The sequence below is a fragment of the Cucurbitaria berberidis genome (genome assembly GCF_010015615.1).
Source record: "Cucurbitaria berberidis CBS 394.84 unplaced genomic scaffold K460scaffold_7, whole genome shotgun sequence".
Lineage (NCBI taxonomy): Eukaryota > Fungi > Ascomycota > Dothideomycetes > Pleosporales > Cucurbitariaceae > Cucurbitaria > Cucurbitaria berberidis.
In genome coordinates, this window is record NW_024468941.1 from 1,296,640 (window position 1) to 1,320,461 (window position 23,822).

Consider the following 23,822-nt stretch of genomic DNA (forward strand, 5'->3'; position numbering starts at 1 on the left):
TCATAGCGGAGAATCTACCGCTTGGTGTGCATCAGTGGGATCTGACAATTAGGGATGCGATGAGGCACTGGAAGGTGGGTGGCCTATGAACCCCCCGATACCAACACTGCCCATTATCACTCCTCTGATATAGTAAGTCGGTGGGGATATCGCTGGCACTGACACGTTGAGTAGATCATTCACCTCTCCACCGCCATGTACGCGCTTGTAGTGCTACCCTTAAAACTCGCCATTATCCTCCAGATCCGCCGCATTGTTCTCCCGCGACAACAGTCTCAGCTCCATGCCTCGCACTCTCGCCTCATTCTACGCTGGGTGATTGATATGTTCATCTTGATGAACGCCATCTTTTACCTTACATTTGTCATATTCCAGTTCTTGGCCTGCCGCCCTTTGAGGAAGACGTGGGACTCTCGGTTCGTCAACACTGCTATATACCAGTGAGGATAGATGTAAGCTGATTGCGTATGTACTCGTAGTGTACCAGGACACTGTGTACCCCATCGACTCATTATGCATATTGCATGTGCGAGCATGAATACTGCAAGCGACCTGGTAACTATTATCCTACCCCAACCAGTGATTTGGGGTTTGAAAATGGAACGAAGGAAGAAATGGGGACTAAGTGCAGTATTCCTTCTCGGCATTCTGTAAGTCTTCACCTTTCCCTCGTCTCTACCACTTGTATCTTCAGCCTAAACTTTGGCTTTAAAATCTAGTCAATGACGGAGTAGGGAGGGCTTTAGGCTAATGAGACTCTTGTAGAGCATGCGCCGTCTCAGCCATTCGCATATACTATACGGTCCGCCTCTTCCAAACAGTAGATGTAACATTTGTCGCAGCACAGGTAGGGAAATGGGCGGAGCCTGAAATCACGTTTGGCTTTCTCGCCGCCTGCCTCCCTGTTCTACCCACATTCGTCAAACACGTCGCTCGGACAGCATGCGGGAGGAGAATCCGCTTCATCTGGACTAAAAACCCACATACGGAGATCGGCCCGCAGAGTGGACGGCACGGTCATGATTATGGATATGGATATAGACATGAACATGGACATGAACATGGACATGAACATGGACTTGGTGGTGATAGAAAAAGTATCATAAAGAGAACGGATGTGGATATTGAGTTTGCAGACTGGACAGAGACGAGAAGGGAGGAGGAGAGGAGGATGTATAGTGTGCACGGGACTAACAAGGGTGCGAGTCGAAGTCTGAATAAGGATTTTAGAGGTACAGTGAGTGGTATTCCGATATCCGCTAAGGTGTCGATCAAGGGTATACGATAAGAACACGCAACTACCCACTTGCAAGAAGAACGAAGTGTAAGTTTTGTAAATGCGATTGCAACCATATTGTGACGTGACTACAGTATCTAAAACAAGGACGTGACGCCCACCTTCATAAACATTTTGCATTTCTTACGCAACGTCCACGAAACCCCTCTTCCTCCTGGTTTTCTCTTCGTCGAACTTATCCACATCTTCTATCCTCACCAACTGCGCATCATGTACACGGTCGCTCACGAACCCTAGAGCTGCAACGTTGAATCCGATCAAGTCTTTGTTGCCAGTCAAAGTCGTCCGTAGGTCGGCTCTCATGGCCTCCAATACCGATTTGAGTTCTCTGCTTGCGACAATCTGTTTCTGGTGCGTCTTCAGCATGAAGAACAGCACGCGACATGTCAACGTGACGTTCCACTGCTTTTGAACCCATATGGAGAGGAAAGTGAATAGAGCTGGTAGGGAGGCGAAGGGTAGGACAAGCAACGCGTCGTGAAGTTGTGCGGCGGGGATTTTGGAGAGCGTGTTGAGGACGTGACGTTCCGCAGAAATGTTGCCCAGAGCAAGGAAGAGGGGATTGCGCTGCGGTGGCGCCATCTTAGGGTTCGATTTCCGCTGCTCTTCCCATTCACGGACGACTTCTAGGTCTGCGACACCGAGGTCCAGGGCTTCTTGAATACGTTCGCCTGCTGTCAGGGTGCTGATTGTTTGTTTCGAAGCATCTACTGCCTCTGCGCGTTCTCCGTTCACCGGTTCTTCGTCCTCGAGGGAGGTAGCCAACGTCTTTTCGTACATGTCCTCGAGTTCACGCTCGCGCTCTTCTTCTAGGAAGATGGGTTCGTCGGACTTTGACCAGATCCGTATACTCTTGTCGTGACTAGCAGTGACGATGAAGTCACCCGTTCTTGCTACAATCATCGCCCAGATCTCGCCGTGGTGACCTTTGAATTTCTGGATCTGCTCAAATTTATCGCCATCCCAGCTCTTGACCGACCTGTCTTTGCTGGCACTGAAGAATATGTGCCTTTCATCGCCATCAACGGGGTGCGGGATAAAGGAGATCTGCATGATGCTATCTTCGTGGCCGAAAAGCGCTTTGTGGCAGTCACCGAAGTCGAGACCCCATATGCGGACGTTCTTGTCAGCGGAGCATGTGGCGATGAGTTTGCTATCGCTTGATATTGACATGTTGAGTACCGGAAGCTTGTGGCCGTATAGATTGAGGAAGAGCTTTAGAGAGTCGACGAAGAAGACTTTAACGGTGTTGTCAAGGGTAGCTACAGCGAGCAATCTCGAGTCGGGTGAAAACTGGACACTGAGCACATCGTCGTTTACTTTGAGAATGCGCGACTGGACGAGTTTTAAGCGGGGCATTGTGCGCTTCGTTCCTGGAATCTCTTCCTGTACGATATCAAAGTTCCAAAATTTGACCGATTTGTCTGCGCTGCCTGTGATGAGCGACTTGCCATCGGGATGGACTTGCATGGTCCACACAGCTCCTTCGTGTGCCGAGATCTTGTCGAGTAATGACGAAGCAGCGATGTCGTAGAGCTCAATGTCACCATCCTTCGTGCCGACAACAACGATCTTGTCGCCGGGTAGGAAGGCGCAACAAAGGGCATAACCGCACTCTAATGTTCGTAGACAGTTCTGTGTCTTCACGTTCCATATCTTGAGTCCTCCACTTGACGCAGATGCCAGCATTCGGTCGTCCGAGCTGAGGGCTAATGCTCGTATGTCATTTCTGTGGCCTGCGAGCTCAACGGACAGTGTCCGGTTATAGTCTGGCGCGTCCTCGGTCTTCGTTTTGCCTTTTTGTGGGATCTCATAGATATCGATGAGGTTGTTGTTCGTGCCGACTAGTAATTGCAGCTTCTTTGTCCCTCTTATTCGCATCCACGCAACCGATCTAACCTTGCCCGCTGTTCGAACGGTGACGTACGGTACTATGACTTCGCTAATTTCAGCATCCGCAATGTTGGTCTGCTCTTCAGCCTCAGCGTCGTCTTGTGCCTCGCTCTTCGTCTCTTGTTTCGCCTTTTCCCGCTTTCTCTTCCTCTTCCTGATTAAACTTTTCCTGACTTCTTCCTCGCTTCGTATCCGCCAAATTTCGACGGCCTTCTCTGCACCGTGGACGGCGATGTAGTCCGACTTGGCATACCAGGAGATGCCTTGAGTCCTGTCTTTGCCCTGTCGGTAAAGTATGCCTCTTGAGGTGAGGTAAACTTGGTCCTCTCCTTCACCGATAGCTGAGCCTGCTGTTCGAAGACCTGATAGATCGATAGCCCATACTTTGAGTTCTCCATCGTTGCCTGCAGTTATGCAGCCACTGCCGTCTGGCGATACGCCCAATGCCCAACACTCGCCATTCGTCTGCGCAATATGTGTCTCAATGCAGTGTTGTGTGGCAATGTCCCAGATTTTGATCAACGAGTCTTTGCTGGTGGATAGCAGGAATGCCTGGTCTGCATCCATGTCCACCTCTTCATTGTCCACACCATCCTCGGGAGAGGCATTGCCAGGATGTAGAAAGCGCAGCCCTGTGATTTGACCCTTGTGCCCTCGCAGCTTGAACAGGCCAGTCTCGGAGACCAGATCCCAAATTACGATATCTGTATCCTTTGCGCCACTTGCTAGTCGCACTCCGGTCTGATCGAACGCTAATGTGGTAACCGCGGATTTGTGGCCATTGAAGCTTATTATGACAGTCGCTGTTCGCGCGTCCCATATGCGAATGCTTCCGTCTGCGTATCCAACGGCGAAGACATCCTCATCCACCTCACTCCGACATATGACCGTCACCTCGTCGGTACAAGATGCGTCGCGCCACCTGCTTAGAAGCTCGCCCTTCTTGACGTCCCAGCACAAAACTTCTTCGTTTGCGGCGGCGTATGCGCGTCCGGCGCCTGCAGGTCGATTTAATCCAGGCTGGAGGAGTCCTTCGGGAGTCCAAACAATGTTCGAGGTGGCAGTCGCGACCACGCCGAAAGAGTCGGTCTGCTCGTACTTGCTGTCCAGACATTAGAGGGAGCTCTACTAGAGTTGCGCTGCGGGTGCGTTTTACCTGTATGATTTGACCATTGTGCGGATCTACGTGGTGGATTGGGCAGTAGGCCAGGAGAAAAAGGTGGAGCAGTTATAGAATGACTGTATCAAGTCATCGTACTGTCTGCTATGATTTGCGACTATGCGCCACTGGCAATGTAGTAATGCTGGAGTTGTCCATGAAACTTTTTTTGGACGGGCAGAAGTACGCTAATGCACAAGCCACACCAGGCCCACCTTCGACTTCCACCTCACACAGCACACCTCCGACCTCCGCATCAGCGCTTTTGACAGCTCCCCCCCCCCCCGCCATAGTATCAATCTCTCCGCCGGGAGCTGAGTCGTCACTATGCTTCTCCTCGACTACCAGAACGTCCTCATCGATTCTCTCCTGAGGGACCGCTTCGCTGGGTGCGCATTACCCCGCTGCCTTCCGCTCCGTAGCCAGGTAGCTAACAGGACACAGAGGAGCTCCCGCGAACATTGACCAGGTCGTGTCCGACTTCGATGGCGTCACCTTCCACATCTCGACTCCGGAGAGCAAGACGAAGATATTAGTATCACTACACATCAAATGTTACCAGGAATTGGTTCAATATGGCGCCCAAAGTGTATTGGAGCGAGAGTATGGGCCATATATCGTAGACCCGGAGACAGGATACGATTTCTCTGTCCTGGTAGATTTGGAGAACTTGCCGGAAGATCAGGGTAGGATCGCTCGCAATTTGGTTGTAGGAAAGTGCTGATGATACGCAGAGGGCAAAGATGACCTGGTTCGGCGCGTATCTCTCCTCAAGCGGAACGCCATGGCCGCGCCCTTCGAGCAAGCCTTCGACGAGTTTGAGCAATTGCAGGAGGAAGCGTCCAAGTACACATCCGAATCGGCACCCCAGGGTGTGGCCGAAGGAGGTGCAGTGCGCGCCATCCATTACCGAGAGGAGGAGGCCATATACGTCAAGGCCAGCTTCGACCGAGTGACAGTCATCTTCTCTACCGTCTTTCGTGAAGAGACAGATAGGATATTTGGCAAGGTCTTCCTGCAAGAATTTGTCGACGCCAGGCGAAGAGCTATCCAGAACGCACCCCAAGTGTTGTTCCGGAACGACCCACCTCTGGAGTTGCAGGGCATTCCTGGAGTGGATACATCGGGCTCCGCTGACATTGGCTACATTACTTTCGGTAAGACTGACAGTTCCCTATCGAACGATGGAGCTAATCATTGCAGTACTCTTCCCGCGCCATCTAGCGAACCAACGACGTGCCGAGGTCATCTCACACATACAGACCTTCCGAGACTACTTCCACTACCACATCAAAGCTTCCAAGGCATTCATTCACTCAAGAATGCGAAAGCGGACAGCCGACTTCCTTCAAGGTATGTTACATGAACTGCTAAGCACCTACGTTAGATGCTAACAAGCCACAGTCCTCCGCAGAGCCCGACCCGAGAGTGAGGAGAAGGAACGAAAGACAGCCAGTGGCCGTACATTCAGAGTACAGGCATAATCTAGTACGTTAGACAGGTAGATGGAGGATATATCGCAGAGAGAGGCTATAGGGGCCGTAGCACAGGACTACATGTCGTATGCCCATCCGAGGACAAGTTGTGGAGCTGTAGTGGGCTGCACGACGGAGATGTACAGCGAGTGAGATAGCGCAGACGGAAGGGTCTGTGGTCAACCGATGAAACAAACAAAAATTACCACACCATCAACCACCTATCTCGAAGTATCACGGTGCTCGAGCATGAAAGCCGGACTAGCTGGTTGGGTCATCCTCCTATTGACAGCGTTGTAATCCCAATAAAGTGGTTTCCAGTGCGCGAACACCTGTAGGCTCAATAATCTGCTGGGATCTTTACAAGGCTCGCTTATGGCTATCGCCCGTAATTAGCACGGCTATTGTTACTGCTTGACTATTGAATCTGTCGTAGTCATCGTGCCCCTTCTTGCCCCTTCTTGCCCTAAACATGATGCGCTAGCTTACCCCTCTCCGAAAGCGAATGTTGTTGTGCAAGGTGAGCATGAGAAACAACTCATGTCCGTACGTACCTCGGCAAACCGAGCAACCTCCTCACGCACGCCCATCATGACTCTCCGAACACTATGACATGCTCGACAACATGTAATCCACAGTCTGACCCAGTTTACTTTGATACATGAGACCCATAGGCGTATTTTTTAGTAATAATTTTTACCGCCTATATCATGGCGGCTGTTGAGACACCGGTTGTCATCGGCGTAGGCGACATCAAGAACCGCTCTACTGCCATCGCTGACGCGAAGGAACCTGCTACGCTTATCCTTGAAGCGATTCAAGCTGCCATAGAAGATGCCTCGCCTCCTTCTACATTGGAGCTTCAATCGGCAATTGATAGTATTGACGTCGTCAAGACATGGACGTGGCCGTATCCTGATTTACCCAGCCTGTTGGCGGAGAAGTTAGGCGTTGAAGGGGGTGTAAAGTGGAAGAGATATTCAGAGCATGGTGGAGATAAGCCGGGCAAACTGTTTGACGAGGCGGCGAGGCGGATTGCAAAGGGAGAATGTAGGGTTGCGGTTGTTACAGGTGGAGAGGCGTTGGCATCACGTGCGATCTCCCGAAGCTATCGTAGCTGTATTTATCGTAAAGCTTGCATGCTAATGAACCTCAGTATCGGCTTGCGCAGCTGCCAAAAAGCTTCCACCGCCAGAATGGACCCCACCTTCTGAAGCTGTTCACTCAGTCTTCACGCCTACGGGCGGGGACCTAGGAACTAGTACACTCTCCTCTCTAGCAAATCTTATCTAGTACTCACTCACCTGCAGATCTCGGGGCTATACACCAGATTGGCACTCCAGTACACGTGTATCCACTGTATGAGAATGCGTTTCGGGCGCATCAAGGTCAAAGCCTGAAAGAGAACCACGAAGAAAGTGCGAAGCTGTATGCCGACTTTGCCAAAGTAGCAGAGGGGAACGATTATGCTTGGAATTCCGGAAAAGCTGGTGGAGAAGAGGTCATTGCAAAGGTGGACAAGAAGAATCGCATGGTTTGCTATCCTTGTAGGTCCCCTATCCTTCATGGGATTGAGGCAGGCTTTGCTCACCAGACGCCCAGATCCCCTCCTCATGAATGCCTTCAACACAGTCAACCTCGCCTCTGCTCTCATTCTAACCTCCACCTCCTTCGCTAAATCCCTCGGCATCCCACCGTCAAAATGGATCTACCCACTCGGCGGCGCAGGAACGAAAGATTCGGACGAGTTCTGGAAGCGGCCCAACTTCTACAGCTCCCCCAGCATATCTCGCTCCATCGATGCCTCACTCCAAAGCTCCGGTGTATCAAAAGAAGACATCGACCTTTTCGACATCTACTCCTGCTTTCCAATTGTTCCCAAGATCGTTGCTCAGCACCTCGGACTGCCGATCCTTGGCGGGTCTAAGAAGTTGACCCTACTAGGTGGGCTGACATCGTTCGGTGGCGCGGGGAATAATTACTCGATGCATGCGCTCACGGAAATGACGAGGCAGTTACGAGCCGGGAAGGGGAAGTATGGCCTGGTACACTGTAATGGCGGGGTGCTAAGCTATCAGTATGTTGTTGTGTTGTCCAAGGAGCCCAGGAGAGAAGGGCAGTATCCGGAGGAAAACCTGCTCCCAGAGCAGATCACAGATGTCCCAGCCCCGGATCTTGTGTTTGATGCGGAAGGAGAGGCCATCGTTGAGGTGAGTTATACCCTTTCCTGCGGTCCCGTTCACTCGATCTTGCTTCCCTTTGAAACTCCCAGAATTTCAAAGGTGCTAATATACCATAGACATACACGGTAGAGTTTAATCGTGACGGCAGCCCGCTTCGAGGCCACATTATCGGCCGGCTGAAGAGTAACAACAAACGCTTCCTTGCGAATCATGGTGACGAGAGCACTCTACGAGAAATGGCGGGTGGTGCAGGCGAGGTAGTAGGAAAGAGCGGATGGGTTTGGCAAGATGAGAAAAGTAAGGGAAGGGGATTGTTCGCTTTTGATAAGCCTGCAAAACTTTAATGCTTAGATTTCTCCAGAATTAGTGGAGATGAATGAAAACCAACGAGTACGCGATGGCTTTGGAAAAGGTACACGCGATTTGTGCGGTTACGATTGCTGGATACGCGAGAGTTTATTGCGCACCGTCTTTCGAAGAAGCAAGCATACCCAACTACGCGTAACTAGGTTTATGAATATAAACGGTAGGGGCTGGCAGTGGACGGCTGATATCATTGTTACCAGCTACATATACGTACCAGATACTTTTTAAAGCAAGTGCTAGCACTAAAATAACCCCAACTCCTCTAAAACTGACAATGCAGTTGGTTGTGAGCTGAGAACGCTATACACATGAATACAGGACTTCTTTCAAGATTCCTCGTGTCCCTAGATTCTATCTTCCTCACCCTACATTGGGTATATCATCTTCGCCGCATCCGATTCTCTTTTTGTCAAAAGTGTGGATGACATGTCTGCAACACTGAAGACCTCCTCATTTACAACGGGCGTCCACCAACGAAGTCACTCCATGACCTGACTTCGCTTGGAATACCCTCCTTCTTTGGCAACTTCTCGCTCATGCATTGAGCGAAGAGAACGGCGGTCTGTTCATGGGTTAGCTTCTTATACGATCACGTTGCACTTTTAAGTGGGCTTACCTTAGGCTCCATAAATAGAGGCACACCAAAGTCGACAGCGTTCCTTCTCATCACGTAATCCTCGTCCAGCAGACCGTTCGCCCTGAACTTCGCCAGGTTAAAGCAGCCGCGGATATCATACTTCTCAAACACCTCGCGCAATTTCCTCTTATCGTCTTTGGGGAACTCAATAACTTCGACGCTGACACCCTCGGTGTTCTTCTCAAGGAGCGCTTTGACGTCCTTATTGGCGGCGAGGAACTTGTAGCCGAGCGGGTGTACGTACTTCGCAATTTGAATCAAAGAGTTGCTGTGGAGGGCATCCGCGGTAACATCGCCACCGAAGAGGAGACCCTCACCAGGTTGAGGGAGGCGGAAGTTCATCTGCGACTGAGCAGATGCCCAGTAAGCCTCGATAAGGTCCTTACCGAAGCAGGCCATCTCACCAGTAGAGCTCATCTCGACGCCGAGGTAGGGGTCCGCACCTGCTAGCCTAGTCCAGGAGAATTGAGGCACCTTGGTGGCGACATAGTTCCTCTCGACGGCCATAAGATCCGTGGGCTCAGGGACCTCGCGGCCAACAAGGGCCTTGGTGGCCACATCGATGAAGTTGGTACCGAGGACCTTGCTGACGAAGGGGAACGAACGAGAGGCACGGAGATTGCACTCGATAACCTTGAGGTTGGGTTCAGCGCCTTCGACCTCCTCTTTGATGATTTGCATGTTGAAGGGACCCGTGATGTTCCAGGCTTTAGCGACCTTGTCGGCGATCTCCTTAACGCGCTCCTGGATCCTCTTGTCAAGATTGACTGGTGGCAACACAAGGGTAGCATCACCAGAATGCACACCGGCGTTCTCAACGTGCTCACTGACGGCATGTACGACAACCTTTCCACCGGAAGCAACAGCGTCGCAGTCAATCTCCTGAGCGCCATCGATAAATTTGGTGATGACGACAGGATGATCAGGCGAGACTGAGGAGGCAGCGAGGAGCTTCTCCTTAAGCTCGTCTTCGCTGCGGATGACAGTCATCGCAGCACCCGAGAGAACATACGATGGCCGCACGAGGACTGGGTATTCGACAGTGTTAGCGAACTTCTTCGCCTCTTCATAGGAGGTAAGTTCCTTCCAAGCGGGCTGATCTACACCAATGGAGTCCAAGATTGAAGAGAATTTGTGACGGTCCTCTGCCTTGTCGATATCTTTGGGGTCAGTTCCAAGGACCTTGGCCTTGCCGGACTCCTGGAGCTTTAGTGCGATGTTTTGAGGGAGTTGACCTCCAACAGACACAACGACACCGCTTGCAGTCTCCAACTCGTAAATATCCATGACTCTTTCATAGCTGAGCTCTTCGAAGTAGAGCTTGTCAGCGACATCAAAATCGGTGCTGTACGTCTCTGGGTTGAACTTTTTTTCGGTTGAGTTAGCGAGGAGTGTCTCAATGTTTGCAACAAGAGTAACAGGATAAGTATCAGGGGTTCCGGGATGGACTCAGCACATCCGGGGACATCGAACGGAATAGGTTTAACTTACGTTGATCATGACAGTCTTCTTGCCGAGGTTATTGAGGGTCATGGCAGCGTTGACCGCACACCAGTCAAACTCTACCGAGCTTCCGATACGGTAGACACCGCTCCCAAGAACGATGATGCCGTGGTCATCAAAGGTGACGTCGTGAGAGGAGGCGTTGTAGGTGGTCTGAAATCATGAGTTAGCGACTGTGAATAGGTGACAATAACAAAACCAAGTCCAAAACGTCCGGATTCGAAGAGGGTGTCCGCACTCGAGTTCAGAGCTCAAAGAGGCAGCGAAAGCTGGTTACTTACATACTGCTAGTTGTTAGTTCTGCATGCTGAATGGTTTGGAATGGAATGTACGCACTAAATAATTCGTGTCGGCAGGGAACTCAGCAGCCAATGTGTCAATCTTCTTGACCCATGGCCTGATGCCAAAGCTCTTCCTTCGTGCTCGAACCTCGTCTTCGCTGCTGTTGACGGCCTTTGCAATCTGCTTGTCTGAGAAGCCGAGCTTCTTAGCCTTTAGGATGATCTCCTTCTTGAGGCCAAACAGACTGCCAATGTCCTCGAGTTCGTGTGTGCAGTCAACAATGTTCTGAAGTTTGTACAAAAACCACTTGTCAATCTTGGTGAGATCGTGTACCCTGTCGACAGTGTAGCCCTCGTGGAAGAGAGCCTGGCCGACAGCAAGCCATCGGCGATCGGTAGGGTTTGCCAACTCATCATCAAGGCTTTCGCCGTATTTCTCGCCCTCGAAGCCTAAGAACTTGGGGTCGACTTGTCGGCAAGCCTTCTGGAACGACTCCTCGAACGTGCGGCCGATAGCCATGACCTCGCCGACCGACTTCATAGAACTGCCGATATCACGCTTGACGTTTTGGAATTTGCTGAGATCCCATCGAGGCATTTTTGTGACGACATAATCCAAGCTAGGCTCGAAGTTTGCGGTGGTGGTCTTTGTAACGGCGTTTGGTAGTTCAGGGAGGGTGTGTCCGAGACCAATCTTTGCCGCAGTGTACGCCAAGGGGTATCCAGTTGCCTTAGATGCCAATGCAGAAGAACGAGACAAGCGCGCGTTGACTTCGATAACCCTGTAGTCGAGCCCATCTGGCTGAAGACAGTATTGCACATTGCACTCGCCAACAACGCCCAAGTGTCGGACGATCTTGATGGACGCGGACCGGAGCATGTGGTATTCCTCGTCGCTGAAGGTCTGACTCGGGGATACGACGATACTGTCACCGGTATGTACGCCAAGGGGGTCGAAATTCTCCATGTTGCAAACAGTGATGCAGTTGTCGCTTGCATCACGCACAACCTCATACTCGGCCTCCTTCCAGCCCTTCAGCGACTTCTCCACCAAGATTTGAGGCGATAGCGTGAGCGAACGAGCAGACAAGTTCTTGAGCTCTTCGGCGTTATTCGCGAACCCGGAACCAAGACCTCCGAGCGCGTACGCAGCGCGGACGATGATGGGGTATCCAATGTTTTCAGCTGCGTCGAGTGCCTCGTCGACTGAGGAAACCGCGATCGATTTAGCAATGGGAATGTTGATTTCTTCCAGAGCGCGCGCGAACAGGTCTCGGTCCTCGCTAGTTTTCAGAGTCTCAACACTGGTTCCAAGGACCTTGACGCCGTACTTCTCGAAAATGCCCTTCGCATCCATCTGCACACCCAAGTTGAGCGCAGTTTGGCCACCGAAGCTGAGGAAGATGCCATCGGGCCTCTCTTTCTGGATTACGTATTCGGCGTATTCGGGCGTTACGGGCAGGTAATAAATTTCATCGGCGAGCACGTGCGAGGTTTGGATAGTTGCAATATTGGGGTTGAGGAGGACTGACTTGACGCCAGCCTCCTTCAGAGCCTTGAGCGCTTGTGAGCCTGAAAACGGTCAGTATGCAGTCATCCCTCCCCATGAGAATGGTTTCCATATACGTACCGGAATAGTCGAACTCTCCAGCTTGACCAATGCTGAGACCACCGCTACCGATAACCAAAACCTTCTTAACATCTACTAGGTTTCGGGCGCCTGCTATTACACCGCTGTCTAGATATGCTTTCGCATTGGGCGCCTCTTGACTCTTATTCCATGTTGCTGAGACTTGTGTGAAAGCTCGCAGCTGTCGGAACGCTGCAGATGACTCAGTGCCCGTGCGGAGAGAAGTTATAGGCCTGACAGCTCGAGATACGAGATTTCGAGAAGAGGCTGCAGATGCTAGGGAGCGGAACTGTCCTGTAAGAGTAGGTGCGCGGCGTGCCAGACAGAGAGCCATTGCAGGCGGTCAAGCAGCCGGGAAGCTTGGAGCTCTTAACAGATACCCTGCGGTGGAAGAGGATAAAGGCGTCGAGTGCGCAAAAGGAGGGTCGCTCGAGGGCTAATTGGTGCAATTGAAGTCTGCTACGGCTCAAGCCCAGCAGAGCAGAGTGCGAATGACTCTCTTCAAGATAATGAGCAATCTGTGGGGAAGATGTGACGCTGCCGCCAAAAATTCGATGGGTTCGTCGGCGCGCCAATCAGTTTAGACCACTTCCGCTCCGATAAACGGGGGGGTCTGATAAGAGAAGAAAGGCCGGGGAACCAAAAACACGAGAAATGCCCGCATGTGTCAAGACGTTCTTGCAAAACAGGAGTGCTATTATTGGACTATGGCTCTTTCAAGCTTCACAATCGATGTTGGCTGCCCAATACAAAAGCCAGGTTGGGTAATCGCATATCTAGTAGCAACTGAACTGCACCGCGATGACTTCAACGCGCCGGGACCGATTACCGGCGCCAAACGACTAACGTCGGTACAAGTGCAAAGAATTTTTGTATTGCTTTCCCGTATCTTGCGTCGCTTGCAAATGGACCTTATGACTTATACAGTATAGTCACAAGGCGATGTACCAAACTTCGGCTCACCTGGAAAAGAATTTAAAAACAAGTGAGCCTTGGCGACTGGACAAACACCAGAGGTTCCAATGACTCCACTCCATTGGTTTGGCGTGCCCTGCCAAATGCTGTGCCAGCTTGTAGTTCGTGTGCATACAGTGACGCAAGTCATGGTTGGCTTCTGCGAATATCCACATCTTGTATTTACTTCTTCTTATCTGCTGCCGCATGTCTGGTTTTGTACTCTCGTGGACTTTCCGGTGCCTTCGTACCTGCGCCACCCAATCTTTGTATCAAGCTTGGCTTCGTCCACATCCCAACCTTTTGCTCTCGAGCATGTCTCTCAGCAGCGCGGTACTTTTCCTCGACAGCGCCAAATTCAGCGCCAGTCTTCGCTTCGTATACAGTAGCCAATCCCATTTTCAGCATCTCCAATCCCACATCCTTTCTGAGTAGCCACCTTCGTATATACACCTGAGCCACCACCCGATCGTACTGATCACGCCTGTATATGTATGTACGAACTCGTCGATTGTGGATCAAGTTGATGAGCCATTCATGGGCCTCTTTCGAATATGGCTGTGCTTCTCGGCCCCAATGAGCGAGTTCTGGAGCATCGACACCAGCGAGTCGAATGTGGAGCTTCCCAGGGTGTTAGTGATGCATTGTGTCATCGCGAAAATCAAACAGATTTCAGCTAGTATTGATTACACCACTCACGGTTTGCTTGCTCAAGTCCTCTCTCTTCGTTGGTACTCTCTTCCACGGTAGCCATCCCCATCCAGCCATCCTACCTCCAGGTGTGTGAAATAGCCTGAAGTTGTCCGCATCTCCGACGCTCGTGACCTGACCGAACAAGCTTCTGCGTCGGAAGTAGTCAGGCTTGATATGATTGACAGTCGGTATACGTCGCAAGTATGACTTGTACAGGCGAACACCCGCAACGGTGGTAATTGTTAACGCGATGGACGGGATCAAGGTCCGCGGCTCAGTGAATGTTGACGCCCAACCATTCGACTTCAACGGCGCAGCCCCCGTCTTGAGACCGCTACTCTTCTGGTCATCGTCGTCGCCTGACCAAGGCCATCGCATTGTACGTTCTGCGAAGGTATCGCTGTGGAGGAATGGAGAGAGACTTTGAGCTCGTGCCGGATTACGTAGTGTTTATTCTGTCCGTGCGCATGGAGCGTTTCCACGTGACTCCGTTATCACACATAGGCAAGCTCATCACTTTGCTGCCGAAAAGTACAAAGGTGGATTACAAATAGTAGGATGAACGAGGAATGAACATGTAATCTGATATCATTGTTTGAAATCTTCGATTAGAATCTTATGTTTGAAATCTTCGATTGGAATCTTACACAATTACGAACAAGAAAGGTAAGGTTGATTGTTGATAGCCCAGATGTTTTTAGCTACCCGAGCAGGGTAGGATCAGCGCTTTACAAGTGGTTAGAGACTACGAGGCTGCACTACATAGGCTGCTTTACTACAGTAGATATCATCCAAGGCCTCTGCAGCGTAGATGGACCGATCACAAACACTTGCGGCATCTGGTGCCCAAGCCACACCATGTAGTTGACCCTTGCCTACGTCGTAGCTGGTCTCAGTTTCATACCAGAGACACGCACTGGGTAGATATTTTGCATTATCCAATGGACTGAAATTATCATATTTCATGTCTACGTATTCTCCGTCCCCCAAGACGAGGCTTCACGTCTCAAGATGGAAGAGACGCGGGCCTGCGATAACGACTATGGTAGGCGAGAGTGAAAGATATAACGGCTGGAGATTGCGATGTTTGATTCGACTTTTACGCTGAGCGGTTCGTGTAGGAATTGATAGGTGTCGGTGCTCCCGGCAATCTGTAATCTCCATCAGTCTTAGCTCTGTTGGGTGTGGAGGTATGCTGTATGTTCTAAGAACCGTCTAAAACTTACCTAGAAAAAAAGGAGCCATTGTATTTTAGTGCTTCAAATCTCCTCTCGCGAAACATGGCTTACCTTTCAGTATCACTCACATGAAGAACCCCTAAGGCTGTCCAGACCTACTCCAAGAAGTGATGAGCTTCTCTGGTGACTACATGGCCCTAAAACAAATGAGTCCACCAACCATCCATCCTGTGCAATACAAGTAAATGCCAGGCGATGTGGATGATTGTGTTGTAGTCCTTCTCGCTTCCACGAAAGCGGGGTTGGATGAGGCAGATGTCGGTGGTTCGTTGACGCCGGGGCACGGATCAAGCCATGCAGCAGATGGCTGTGCACCTGAAGGCGCTCACGTCTGCCGCCATACGCGCAGAGCTTTGAGCTGGTTTCGTGTAGGTTCGCGTGAACAGAGAAGTAGGGCTGATGTCGAGGCGGCAGGGTTCGCATTGACGGCGTGCGAACGGCGTCTGGCCGAAGTAGGCATGGTGTGATGGCTCGCTTCTTCGAGGTGCGAACGTCGAACGAGCGGCATCACAGTCTTCCATCGACCCTCCCGCTATCTTTCCAAGAACCGAATTCTCAATGATTGTAAAACCTAATTCCATTCGTTACCCAGATCCAACCCCATTCGCTTTCAAGCACATGGTCCATCGCGGCCTGTAGCCCTTTCCTCGGCGCTATCAGGTGCCTCTTCAACTTGCGCGCCATCATGTTCTCCACCTTCGCATCCACCCCCGATTCAAACACACTCGAGGACAGCCCGTACTTCTTCGAGCAATCCCGCGATGACCTCCTGTCACTGCCGTTGTCCGACGATAATATAAATCTGAAAGCTGGTATCACTCCCATAGCCAGGCTTAGTAACCTGGGATACAGCAAGGGGTCGAGCTCATCGTCCGTGCACTACGGTGATTCACACAATACTTCGGAGCTCAGTGTTGGTCAACTGAGTGGCAGGGACGAGCGGGAAGGGTCTACTCCAGGTGCCTTTATTCATGGATATGGACAAAACTATACCCCTTCGCCACTGCAATATCCGTCTACATCCCACTCAAGATTAGGGAATGGTACGAGTAACCTTCAAAACGAATCGGCTGTACTTCTAAACGGCGATAATACCCGATCAGCTATGGACGGCACTCGCGCAAAATTCGAATCATCATCGAAAGACTCTCGCGGGGATATTGCATTCATGGCAAGAACACCACAAAGCTTGGGTTGCGAATCGCAGGCTTCATCAACTCCAGAACTTCCTCAATTGAATGAGGGGGTGGGAAAACACCATAGAACAAAGTTGCCCACGACCAATGGGAAACTGTCTGAATTAAAGGCAAGCTCGAGTATCCCCCCGGATCTGTCGTGGCCCGAATTTGGCAGACAGTGCATTCTGGCAGCAGAAAACAGTCGACTCAACCCATTCACTCTACACCCGGCAGAGTATAGGCTCCTACGGGACCACGTTACACACACACAGGTCACCATCTACTTGAATATCAGAAATGCAATCCTGCGACTATGGCATCGAAACCCAATGGTATATGTTTCTTACGCAGAAGCTGCAGGATGCGCTCGCGACAAGCGCTTTTTCGGTTTAGCAAAAGTGGCACACATGTGGCTTCTAAGGCACGGATACATCAACTTTGGTTGTGTCGAAGTTCCCCATACCGCCAGCCCTATTTCACGAGCCAAGGCCAAAAGCGCGTCGACACGGACAATCATTGTAGTCGGTGCGGGAATGTCAGGCTTAGGATGCGCTCGTCACCTGGAAGGCCTCTTCACCCAGCTAGGAGATCAGTTGGCAGACGCGGGCGAACGGCCTCCGAAGATCATTATTCTCGAAGCTCGCCCGCGCGTTGGCGGCAGAGTGTACTCGCATCCGTTTCTCAATCAGTCAAATTCTACGCTCCCGCCCGGGTATCGTTGCACTGCTGAGATGGGCGCGCAAATAGTCACAGGATTCGAGCACGGCAATCCGATGAACGCTATCATCCGAGGACAGCTCGGGATCCCCTACCACGGTCTACGTGACAACACGATACTCTACGATTACGATGGAACGGTTGTGGAAAGGAGTCAAGATGCTTTGGTGGAGAAGCTGTACAACGACGTCTTGGAACGAGCGAGTGTGTATCGAAACAAACCTGCAGCACAACGAACTGTTGAGGGTGATCGCAACATGATGCTTTTTGGGCGCGAACCGAGCGATGCCGGTGGACGCACCATTGCAGAGCTGGAGAATTCAGATAGTCCGTTGTCTGCGAACGCTACGAGCACGGCATCAACAAAGGAAGAGAAACCTACAACGGGGGTGGAGAAACTCGCCGGACGCGCATACCAGTTGACGGCTGGCTTCAATCCCGACATCACAGCAGCAGAAGCAGTGGAGGCCTTGGGATGGAAGGTGAAGCCGGGCGTATCGATGTCACAATCGATTGATCTCGATACAATCGCAAAAGCATCCGAATTCCCGACATTAGGCCAGACGATGGATGAAGGGCTCCGGCAGTATCAGGGATTAGTTGATATGAAGCCTAGAGACATGCGGTTACTTAGTTGGCATCATGCAAATCTTGAATACGCAAATGCTGTCAGTGTCAATCAGCTCAGCTTGAGTGGGTGGGATCAGGACATGGGCAACGAGTTTGAAGGGGAGCATACGGAGGTGATTGGAGGCTACCAGCAGGTTCCCCGTGGGCTATGGCAATTTCCCAGCAAACTTGACGTTCGCTTCAACACGCCGATCAAGTCGGTTCAGTACAACACGGATAAGAGCGGGGGCGGTCGGGCTGTCAGGGTGGAATGCAGTAACGGCGAGATTTACGAGGCGGATCATATCGTCCTTACCACTCCTCTTGGCGTATTGAAGTCCGGGTCGATTACATTCCAGCCTCCACTGCCCAGCTGGAAACAAGATGTCATTGAGCGTATGGGCTTCGGGCTTCTCAACAAGGTCAGTAGCAATCATACTGTGATAACCAGTCTTCTAACACACTGTGCATAGATTATTCTAGTTTACGAGAAGGCGTTCTGGGAGCCAGACCGAGACATGTTTGGATTGCTGAACGAAGCAGAACGCGAAGCCAGCATGCGGCCCGAAGACTACTCGGCCAAGCGAGGGCGATTCTACCTGTTTTGGAACTGTATCAAGACAAGTGGAAAGCCTGTGCTGGTAGCGCTCCTGGCGGGCGACGCTGCGCACTACGCTGAAGCCACGTCGGACGACCAGTTGGTAAAAGAGGTGACGGATCGACTTGACGCGATGTTTGCACCGAATGCAGTCCCACTTCCATCCGAAACGATTGTCACGCGGTGGAAGAGAGACCCCTTTGCTCGAGGTAGCTATTCGTACGTTGGTCCAAAGACACAGGCAGGCGACTACGATGTCATGGCACGGCCACATGGGCCATTGCACTTTGCTGGTGAAGCGACATGTGGGACTCATCCCGCGACGGTGCACGGCGCCTATCTGTCGGGTCTTCGTGTTGCTGCCGAAGTCGCTGAGACGATAGTCGGGTCTATCCAGGTTCCAAGCCCACTGGTGGAAAAGAAGGTGGTTAAGCTAGAGCATGCTTCCACCCCAAGCGGAGAGGGGAAACGCAGGTTTGCGCCTGCAGTGTCACCGCCAAAGGAAAACAAGTCAGTACGAGTACAGCGCGACGAGGACTATGAAGCAGCGATTATTGGGGCCATTCTCGAGCAGATTGGGGAGCGTCCCATCAAGCCAGGACGCACGGGGGTCAACCCGTTCCTGCTCTACACCAAGGACTTTTGGTATTTTTGCAAAAAGGAAGGCGACGATGCGCGGCGAGCAGCGACTGGCAATGCCGAGGCCAAGGCGACGAAGCAGGAGATTCGCAATGCCATTGGACTTAGATGGCGCACGGCGAGTCAAGAAGTCAAGCAGCCGTATCTAGACCAAGCCAGCCATGCACGCGACGACGCGACGGCGAACGCAGCGGATTTCAAGGAGCGCGTAGCTACGTGGGACCAGGAGGCAGCGCGCATACGGCGAGAGTACATTCAGCAGAACCCACCGCAGGGCGGGAACGAGGATCTGATACTGAACAGTCGCACTGCCATTGAGCTCGGAGCAAGCAAGCGACTACGGAGGCTTTGATTAGGTGTTTTCCTTTGCAGGTTTTGTATTTTTTCTTTTTTTTTTCTTTTCCTTACTCTTCTCTCGTGTTGTATCATTCATGTGTTATAGTTGCATATTTGGGGGCGGGGCGGCATTTGCATTTGCATTTCCAGCGGCGTCGGAGATGGATCGGCAAGGGCGTGGTTATGAGAATACGACGCAGGTGGTGTGCAGCGCTGGGGTGGGCCGTTGTACTGGGGGGCGTTGCGGGGGTGGCACGCGCATCATTATACCTGTACCTGTACCATGTTGATGGTTTCGCAGCCATAGAAGAGAGAGTTGGAATGAATTGTGAGATTGCAATGACTAGGTGCAGTGGGGATACTATCATACGTGAACGTGTGCCTACAAGGTCGGCCGTCTAGAGAGTGAAGGGTCTGGATGAAGCAGGCAGGCCTCCAGCTGCATGTCATGTCACTACGACCACGGAACAGGAAGGCGCTAGAAGGAGGCAGAAAAGGATGCCAACAAGCGCCAACGGGTGCTTGGGCTGCTTGATCTAGAACGGGCGAGGGGTGAGTGGTCGACTTTAGCCTGGCTGCGGCGTTGAGCGTCTTGACTGTGCCAGGCACGGCTGGGCGGGCGGCGCAGAGACTTTTTATCATCTGGTGGGAGAGAGAGGTCAGAAAAAGAGTGAAAGAAGGTAAGAGAGAAGAAAAAGAAAAGAAGAATGGAGAAGAGAGAGAGAGGAAGAACAAGAGATTTTGTTCCATGCATCTTCTTCCGCCCCACCCAACATGTAGCACCAGGGCGGTTCGCAGGCTCCTCCTCGTGGCGCGGGGCCCTTTTTCCTGGTCGTGGGGATCTGATGGGGGATGGGATGGGTCGCCTGTCTGTTAGTCCTGCTAGTCATGCTAATGCTAGTTTGCTCCCCCCAAGCCTCGCCTTCTCGGCTCCGGCTCTGCTTCCCTTCTCTGCCAGCCTTCCTATGCGCCGTTGCAATCAAGTGCATCCTTCTGCTTCTGCTTCTGCTTCTGCTGCTGCCTCTGCTCCCACGCGCTGCCTCTGCTCTCTGCGCTCCCCATGCTGCCCGACGCTCCTCCTTCACGCCTCGACGGCCTTTCACTCACCACTACTACCACCACCACTACCTAGTTATAGCCATAGCCGTAGATAGCCAGGCCACAGCAAACGAGGCCCCGGACTGCGCCCGCCACCATGAGTTCCTTCTTCAGCCGTATCAAGTCCAATGCTGTGAGTCTGCTCTGCCGCCCTGCATTCCCTGCGCTGGCCCGCAATGCCTGCTGGTACTGACAGCTGTGCTACAGGCGCCAGCAAGCCCAGCACCCGGCACTGCACCTGTCAAGAAAGATCCCAATGCCCCGGAACCGACACCGCTAGAGAAGCTGCTAGTCAATGCGGGACCTCTGCGCAGCGACGGCAGCGACAAGTTCTTTGGATTCGAGAATGTGAGTCCTCCTGTGCACTTGCGCCGCGCCAGTCCTCGGGCTAACCACGCCGCAGTTTGGAAGCACATGGTATAGATGCACACTCCCACCAACATCCACCCCACTGAGCGCTTACCCATTGCCTTCAGCTACTGCAACTCGATAGTCCAATGCCTATACTACTCAGCCCCCTTCCGAGAACAGGTCATCAACTTCCCGGCTAGATCGCCACCAGAAGCCCTCGAGAGGCCCCCATCTGCGCCTCTACCCCGACTCAACACGAACCTTCCCAATGGTCAGAACTCGCCCCTTTCGCCACCCGGGCGGACTTCGATATCCAGCCCCACAAGAGCACCCGCAAAGCCCGCAACAACGCCAGGCGCACAGAATGGCCTTCCAGGCACCAAGCCCGAGGACAACAAGGACTCGCCAGAGTACAAGAAGAAGCAGGCCCTGGCCGCAGGCCCTGTGCTGCAGATGGACTATGAGAATTCAAAATCATACGGCATGAACGAATCATTATTCTCCTCTCTCAAAGACATATTCGAGGCCATGATAGCACACCGCTCACGCATAGGCGTAGTGAGCCCGCACAAACTGCTCGAGATTCTGCGGCGGGACAATGAAATGTTTAGAACGCCCATGCACCAGGACGCACATGAGTTTTTCAACCTATTACTAAACGAGGTGGTGGAGAATGTCGACTTTTATTCCAAGAATCGCATAACAGAGGCCGAGTCGGAGCTGAATGGCCAGACCATTACCTCGGGGGAAGTGGTGCCGGACCAAAACTCGACAGCTTCCAATAAATCAAATTCGGGATGGGTACACGAACTTTTCGAGGGCACGCTAACGTCCGAGACACGCTGTCTTACCTGTGAAAACACCTCCCAGCGAGACGAGGCCTTCCTAGATCTATCTGTCGATCTCGAGCAACACTCCTCCGTGACGAGCTGCTTACGGAAATTTTCCGAAGAAGAGATGCTTTGCGAGCGGAACAAATTCCACTGCGACAACTGCGGAGGCCTACAAGAAGCGGAGAAGAGGATGAAGATCAAGCGATTACCGAAGATCCTAGCGCTGCATTTGAAGAGGTTCAAGTATACCGAAGACCTCCAGCGGTTGCAGAAGCTGTTCCACCGCGTAGTATATCCCTTTTATCTCCGATTATTCAATACAACAGACGACGCAGAGGACCCGGATAGGCTATATGAGCTATATGCAGTGGTTGTACATATTGGCGGTGGACCATATCATGGTCACTACGTATCAATCATCAAGACGCAAGATCGAGGCTGGCTGCTGTTCGACGACGAAATGGTAGAGCCGGTAGACAAGGCATACGTCAGGAACTTCTTTGGCGGCGAAAACGTTCTAGCCTGCGCATACGTCTTGTTCTATCAAGAGACTACGGAAGAGGCCATGATGAAGGAGCAAGAAGCCGAAGGCCTCGCCGCGGCCCAACAAGCGACACAGCTCAATCAGGATCTCGTAACAGTCACAACGCCCAAAGCAAACGGCGCCGCAAATGGGCACGCACATCATGCTTTCCACCAACCTCGGACGCCTACAGTCGAAGAAGAGGACCAATTCGCAAGTCTCAACCATGCCGCCACTGCACCACCTCTCGCACACGTCCCCACCAACACCGAACACCACCCCATCGAACACGTCTCAACGCACATCCCCGTCCTCGGCTCAAAGAAAAGCAATCTCGGGCTCTTCAAGAAAGAAGGCAAAGAAGAGAAGGAAGCAAAGGCCGCCGCCAAGGAACTCGAGAAACAGGCCAAGCAAAAGCGCAAAGATATGGAAATCCAACGCCGCGAAAACTACCGGAAACAAGAAGAAGACCTCCGTCTGGCACTAGCGGCTAGCAAAGCGTCGGCAGAAGAGGATGCCAAGAAGCGCGTTGGAAGCGGAGAGAAGAACGGCGACAACGCTACACCTACAGAGAGTGGGGCTGGAGAAAAGGACAAGCAAGCCAACGGATTCGGTAGTGTAAAGGGAATGGGTGGGCTCAACCGGTTCCGACATACCAGCATGAGTCTAAAGGGCAAACCCAAGTTCTGGGGCAAAGACAAACATGAAGAGAGTGTAGAGCCTGCAAGTCACGGCGAGTCCGAAGACGCAGACAAAGACAAGGACGGCAGCAAAGAGAAGAACCGATTCAGTCTAGGCAGGAAGAAGAGCACATTCAAGTTCTAGGCGACAAGTGCGATTCTTACATGATCCGAAGAACAAAAGACGGGTCTTGGATTTGAGAAAACTACTAGATGGCCCTTGGGAAATTTCCTTCCGCGCGCATCTGTTCGCGGTATTCCTAACTGGAAACGTAAACATGGCTGTAGGCTTTTAGCCTTATTCCTTTTATCTGATCTGAACCCTGGACTCTTGAGCTGACCGACCCCCACGTGTGGTATAAGCCAAGTCCAATGAAATGGCATTGACGAAAGCGTTTTGTGTAATTACTTTTTTATTCATTTGCTCTGCTTGCTGTTTGGCGGAATGCATGTGCATATTGCTGCTCTTTCTTCTTTTCTTCCTCGCTTTCTTCTTTTGGATGAAGGCTTGGGACTTGGATATAGCAAGGGGTAGAAGGAGGGAGGCATGAAAGACGAATTGCAACTAGGAGAATTCATTTCTTCTCTAACATGCATTGATTGAACTAAAATAGACGCGAAGAACTTGCTCTTTCCATGCCTACATCTATTCACCCCCCTAAACCACATACTTAGAACCAACAGACTGCAATATCTCTCACGTCCTTGACCTCGCAAACTTATCGTTTGTTCTGGCTGGTCCATGACGATGCGTATGAGGAATATAGCGGCTGTCGTGTCACCAGAAACATAACCATGCGTGGAGCGTTCCTAGAGCCGACGGACGGGCATTTGAATGTATGCATCCAATTACTCAGTCTGCCTGTAGACGTAGTCCTCCTGCATATATCAAGAACAAGTAGGGAGAAGAAGGAACGACAGCAGTCAAAGAATAGACACACCAAATACTGA

General features: G+C 51.8%; 8 protein-coding genes across 8 annotated transcripts; 4 read left to right on the plus strand and 4 right to left on the minus strand.

Annotated features, from left to right (window-relative positions):
* Positions 1–1,205: 1,205 nt before the first annotated feature.
* K460DRAFT_349200 (WD40 repeat-like protein) lies at positions 1,206–4,478 on the minus strand. The gene is made up of 2 exons (XM_040931414.1): positions 4,347–4,478; positions 1,206–4,292 (listed from the first exon to the last, which is right to left on the minus strand). Exons 1-2 carry the CDS (start codon positions 4,361–4,363, stop codon positions 1,421–1,423), a joined length of 2,889 nt encoding a protein of 962 aa, XP_040783145.1. The 5' UTR covers positions 4,364–4,478; the 3' UTR covers positions 1,206–1,420.
* A 147-nt stretch (positions 4,479–4,625) lies between these two features.
* On the plus strand, positions 4,626–6,243 carry K460DRAFT_390078 (actin-related protein-like protein 2/3 complex subunit 2). Its single transcript, XM_040935764.1, has 5 exons — positions 4,626–4,738; positions 4,794–5,035; positions 5,084–5,506; positions 5,553–5,702; positions 5,754–6,243. Exons 1-5 carry the CDS (start codon positions 4,677–4,679, stop codon positions 5,831–5,833), a joined length of 957 nt encoding a protein of 318 aa, XP_040783146.1. The 5' UTR covers positions 4,626–4,676; the 3' UTR covers positions 5,834–6,243.
* A 291-nt stretch (positions 6,244–6,534) lies between these two features.
* Positions 6,535–8,351, plus strand: K460DRAFT_421519 (uncharacterized protein; the record flags this gene model as incomplete). Its single annotated transcript, XM_040938147.1, has 5 exons — positions 6,535–6,874; positions 6,981–7,085; positions 7,135–7,371; positions 7,427–8,034; positions 8,124–8,351. 5 exons carry the CDS (start codon positions 6,535–6,537, stop codon positions 8,349–8,351), a joined length of 1,518 nt encoding a protein of 505 aa, XP_040783147.1.
* Positions 8,352–8,827: 476 nt separating this feature from the next.
* K460DRAFT_296035 (carbamoyl-phosphate synthase) lies at positions 8,828–12,758 on the minus strand (the record flags this gene model as incomplete). Its single annotated transcript, XM_040929603.1, has 5 exons — positions 8,828–8,935; positions 8,990–10,375; positions 10,502–10,666; positions 10,850–12,366; positions 12,425–12,758. The coding sequence occupies 5 exons, from the start codon at positions 12,756–12,758 to the stop codon at positions 8,828–8,830; spliced, it is 3,510 nt and encodes a 1,169-aa protein (XP_040783148.1).
* Positions 12,759–13,116: 358 nt separating this feature from the next.
* Positions 13,117–14,488, minus strand: K460DRAFT_371790 (SNase-domain-containing protein). Its single transcript, XM_040934421.1, has 2 exons — positions 14,078–14,488; positions 13,117–13,999 (listed from the first exon to the last, which is right to left on the minus strand). The coding sequence occupies exons 1-2, from the start codon at positions 14,447–14,449 to the stop codon at positions 13,562–13,564; spliced, it is 810 nt and encodes a 269-aa protein (XP_040783149.1). The 5' UTR covers positions 14,450–14,488; the 3' UTR covers positions 13,117–13,561.
* A 1,238-nt stretch (positions 14,489–15,726) lies between these two features.
* Positions 15,727–19,737, plus strand: K460DRAFT_349209 (uncharacterized protein). Its single transcript, XM_040931415.1, has 2 exons — positions 15,727–18,235; positions 18,287–19,737. The coding sequence occupies exons 1-2, from the start codon at positions 15,995–15,997 to the stop codon at positions 19,400–19,402; spliced, it is 3,357 nt and encodes a 1,118-aa protein (XP_040783150.1). The 5' UTR covers positions 15,727–15,994; the 3' UTR covers positions 19,403–19,737.
* Positions 19,738–19,777: 40 nt separating this feature from the next.
* K460DRAFT_371794 (uncharacterized protein) lies at positions 19,778–20,174 on the minus strand. Its single transcript, XM_040934422.1, has one exon. The coding sequence runs from the start codon at positions 20,138–20,140 to the stop codon at positions 19,865–19,867; it is 276 nt and encodes a 91-aa protein (XP_040783151.1). The 5' UTR covers positions 20,141–20,174; the 3' UTR covers positions 19,778–19,864.
* A 140-nt stretch (positions 20,175–20,314) lies between these two features.
* K460DRAFT_421522 (cysteine proteinase) lies at positions 20,315–23,016 on the plus strand (the record flags this gene model as incomplete). The annotated part of the gene is made up of 3 exons (XM_040938148.1): positions 20,315–20,617; positions 20,692–20,832; positions 20,908–23,016. The coding sequence occupies exons 1-3, from the start codon at positions 20,582–20,584 to the stop codon at positions 23,014–23,016; spliced, it is 2,286 nt and encodes a 761-aa protein (XP_040783152.1). The 5' UTR covers positions 20,315–20,581.
* Between the last annotated feature and the right edge of the window lie 806 nt (positions 23,017–23,822).